General features: G+C 35.7%; 1 protein-coding gene across 2 annotated transcripts; it reads left to right on the top strand.

The window, feature by feature from the left end:
• The first annotated feature begins 554 nt into the window (after positions 1 to 554).
• Positions 555 to 2,613, top strand: SBP1 (S-ribonuclease binding protein 1). 2 transcript variants are annotated; one of them, XM_086435580.1, is made up of 4 exons: positions 555 to 712; positions 859 to 956; positions 1,103 to 1,386; positions 1,694 to 2,613. In XM_086435580.1, exons 1-4 carry the CDS (start codon positions 663 to 665, stop codon positions 2,219 to 2,221), a joined length of 960 nt encoding a protein of 319 aa, XP_086291706.1. In that variant the 5' UTR covers positions 555 to 662; the 3' UTR covers positions 2,222 to 2,613. The 2 variants fall into 2 exon arrangements, with proteins under 2 accessions (XP_086291706.1, XP_086291705.1); XM_086435579.1 differs by having other exon boundaries at positions 556 to 712; positions 1,064 to 1,386.
• The last annotated feature ends 1,236 nt before the right edge of the window (positions 2,614 to 3,849 follow it).

The following is a 3,849-nucleotide window of genomic DNA, read 5'->3' as shown; positions in this document are numbered from 1 at the left end:
CCCATGTAGGACAAAAAACGTTTGTTAAAGTGTGTGGTAAAACTTAGGGTGCTGAACATTTCCCTATATATATATATATATGCATTTGTATGTTTTGGGATTCAAAAATATTAAGATAGGGATTTTTTTTTTTAATATTTTTTTTCTTATATCATAAAGCACTCAGGGAGGTGTTTTTAATAAATATAAAGTTTTAAGTGAGATTGAATGCACATGGTTTATTTCAATTTGGATGCGTTCTGTGTCGTAGATCTTAAACCATCCAATGAATGTAATAATTTGTCTCGGAATTTGACAAGTGAACCCGACCCTATATATAAATGAATTTGTTTGGTTTTTGGTTTGATTCGATTCTAGGATTCCTTGAATAGTGAATCTAATCAAATCAATCGATTTTTCAAAATTGTAAATCAAAATCAAGTCAATGAGGTAAAAAATCGAACCAAACTAATTCGAAATGCCTTGGTCCGATTCTCGGTTTGGCGAAATCCAATATGCACCCTAATACTTTAGTCCAGTTGAAGATACCTAGGGACTGCTTAGTAATTTCATTTAATTCTGGGGACAAAACCGGCGAAGAGAAGGAAAGATTATCTCTCTCCGTGCAGTAACTATTTTATTCCCTTCTCTGGCTCTCTCTCGCCTTTCTCTTCTCTCTCGCCATGGCGATGCAGCACCACCAGTTCCAACAACAAGAATCGAAACCCTGTAGGTATGAAAGTAGATGAAGGCTTCAATCTCATTAAAGATCCAAAACATATAGAAAATTTTCTTTCCTTTTTCTGCATTTATCGATGACAGTTTGAATGTTTTTCTTCACTCATAATCCGTTTATTTTAATTGAATTTTTTTTTTCAGGAATCTTTTGAATGTTGATGGTCAGATATCCTCACCGATCGCCTTCTTCAACCCTACTAATTTCTCTGATCAATCTCATACTCAATGCATCCCTCCTTGTAATCTCTCTCCTTCTCAATATAATTTTCATTTTCCCCCCCTTAAATCCGCTCCTTTTTTTTTTTTTATATTATTGATTTATGGGGTTTTCCCCAATTTGTGATAGTTCATGTTGTTGGATTCGCTCCTGGTCCAATTCCTGCAGCGGATGGTGGTGGTGGAGGTGGAGATCTGTTATGGAGTAATGGTTCAGAGCCGAAGAAGAAGAGACTGAAAGAAGAGGATTTCTTAGAGACCAACAATAACTCGCAGATATCGTCTTTAGGTTTCTTGCAAACTCGGTCGGTTTCAACGGGTCTAGGGCTATCTCTTGATGATCGACGTATTGCAAAATCTGGAGAATCTCCCGTTTTCTCGCTTCTTGGTGACGAGATTGATCAGGAGTTGCAGAGACAGGAGGCTGAGATGGATCGATTCGTCAAAATTCAGGTACAAATTGTCTATTTTATCTTATCGGGTTTGAAATACTTTATTAAATTCTACTAGAAAGATGTGATTGATTCAAGATTACACAGACTTCTATATTTCTTTTGTAGAAATGCTTTATTTTTAATATTAATTTTCCTGTTCCGAAGACTAGAAATAAAAAATTAAAATATATTGAGATCTTAATTTGAATAAACTTTGTCTCATAAAGTCGGAGTTTTGAAATATCTGCATAGTTCCAATGCTTTTAGGAGAAAAACAGGATTTTCATTAGAGCCTTTTTCGTCTCAATTTTTTTCCCCATTACTAGGGTGAGCAATTGAGGCAAGCGATCCTCAAGAGGGTTCAGGCAAACCAATTCCAAACTCTCTCATTTGCGGAAGAAAAGATTTTTCGAAAGCTTCGTGAAAAAGAAGCAGAGGTGGAGGAAATAAACAAGAATAACATGGAGCTTGAAGAGAGAATGAAACACTTGAGTATAGAAGCTGGTGCATGGCAGCAAAGAGCCAAGTACAATGAGAACATGATCAATGCCCTCAAGTTCAATCTACAAAAAGTCTTTTTTCAGAGCAGAGACAGTAAAGAAGGGTGTGGCGACAGTGAGGTGGATGATACAGCTTCGTGCTGCAATGGTGGGGCCATTGATTTCCACCTCATTCACAAGGAGAACATGGATTTGAAGGAGTTGATGACTTGTAAGTTTTGCAGAGTCAATGAAGTATGCATGCTTTTGTTGCCTTGTAGGCATCTCTGCCTGTGTAAGGATTGTGAGAGTAAGCTCAGCTATTGTCCCCTGTGTCAGTCCTATAAGTTTATCGGTATGGAGGTTTATATGTAATGGGACAACTTGGATCCGATGTTTATGCTTTATGCATTGATTGTGTCTATCAGGTCGTGGTGGGCTTCATATTTGTTCTCCCAATTCTTTTTGAATTTGCACCTTATATCTAGGAGTTGATCCTATTGCTTGGTGAAGATTCTCAATACTAATGGGTGGGATTTGTGCATTGTATTGTGATGATTGTATATTTTTCATGGGTTTTGATTGCTTTGGGCATGTCTCAAATGCTTAATGGACGCCTTCTGTATTACAAATCAAAGTTTATAGACGACACACTCAATGGAAAAATCAGCTAGCCTTTAGAAGTATTTTGTGGTTAGTACTGAACAAATATAGCATCTGTGTGATTGTTATTTTCAAACTAATTGTAAGAAGTGATGTTGGGGTTCTGATTTGTCCATCTTCTATTTCATTGTATAAGATTCACTTTTGTGTGCAATGATGTTGTATCTTATTCAGGATCGACGTCATTTTTTTTTTTTTTTGTCATTTTCATTCTTGTGAATTGCCATTTCTTACTAGTGCTTATTGGACATGTAATTGCAAGATTGGAGGTTGAAAATGTTTGTTTTTTGCACTTTAAGAATAGCCACGGAATGGAATGATCATAGGTTGAGATAACATAGAAAAAACTTTATATGCCTTGGTGCTATTTGGGAATTAGAAAGTTATGTTGTTGTAATTGTACATTTCTTGGTAACCGTATACTATTTTTTTTCATTTATTTGGTTGTGTTGTAATATTCAATGTTGGGAGGTATTGTGTGGTGTCATCGTTAATATCACAGGCCTTGTATTTTTCTGGAGTCAAATCTTTTTAAGATTTTGTTTTTAGGTGGGATCTATTGATTGGGGAAGATAACTGTTTGATGAGTTTCTGTTTTATATCTTATCCTGTAAATCTCTTCCTTTAGCTATTGCTTTCTTTGTTGTTTCTATTTTTCCTCAGCATCTTTGGCTGGTCTTCTCAATCACCACTTTATATTTTTTTCTATTTGGAATTGGCACTATTTAAATCATTACACTTATTATAACAGACTTTAGGGTGGAAGTCAACTTTAGCAGTAGAACAATCAACAAGCTCCTGCTTTCCGCTTTGTCTGATAGATTGACAAGTCACCTAGAAAAACACAAATGGTTCAAGAGTATGTTACTTGGCTGTAGGACCATCAACTGATTGTGGATGGTTTAAGCATAGGCATGCAACACTAGCAAGGCAAAAGAACAGAGCAAGAGAGGAGATTCTATGAGCACATCTCATGGTTGGATAACTGCTTTAAGATAAACTGACTAAATGGCATCCATGAATATATTCATAGAATGGAAAATGGAATGTCAGGCGGACAGATGAGAAATCAAACTCTTCTGGGAAGATAAAGATTAGCAATTAGTAACAATTTTAGATTTCACTCCAAAGGAGTGGCAATAATCTTTTCCCCACTGAGTTTGTTTAAAGTCATTAGTTCATGAATAGTCTTCATCTTGTCCTGATAATAATTCTAGCTTTACATAAAATGGGCTGATATAGATTGGATCCTGATATTTATTCATATTTTAGAGTGTGTTGATTCAAGAGCAGATAATAATGATAAAAATAGATCTTGTGGATGGACACTTTGCCAAAAA

The sequence above is a fragment of the Akebia trifoliata genome, chromosome 3 (genome assembly GCF_017979445.1).
Source record: "Akebia trifoliata isolate Shusen 1 chromosome 3, ASM1797944v1, whole genome shotgun sequence".
Classification (NCBI taxonomy): domain Eukaryota; kingdom Viridiplantae; phylum Streptophyta; class Magnoliopsida; order Ranunculales; family Lardizabalaceae; genus Akebia; species Akebia trifoliata.
This window is presented reverse-complemented; position numbering and strand designations above follow the sequence as displayed.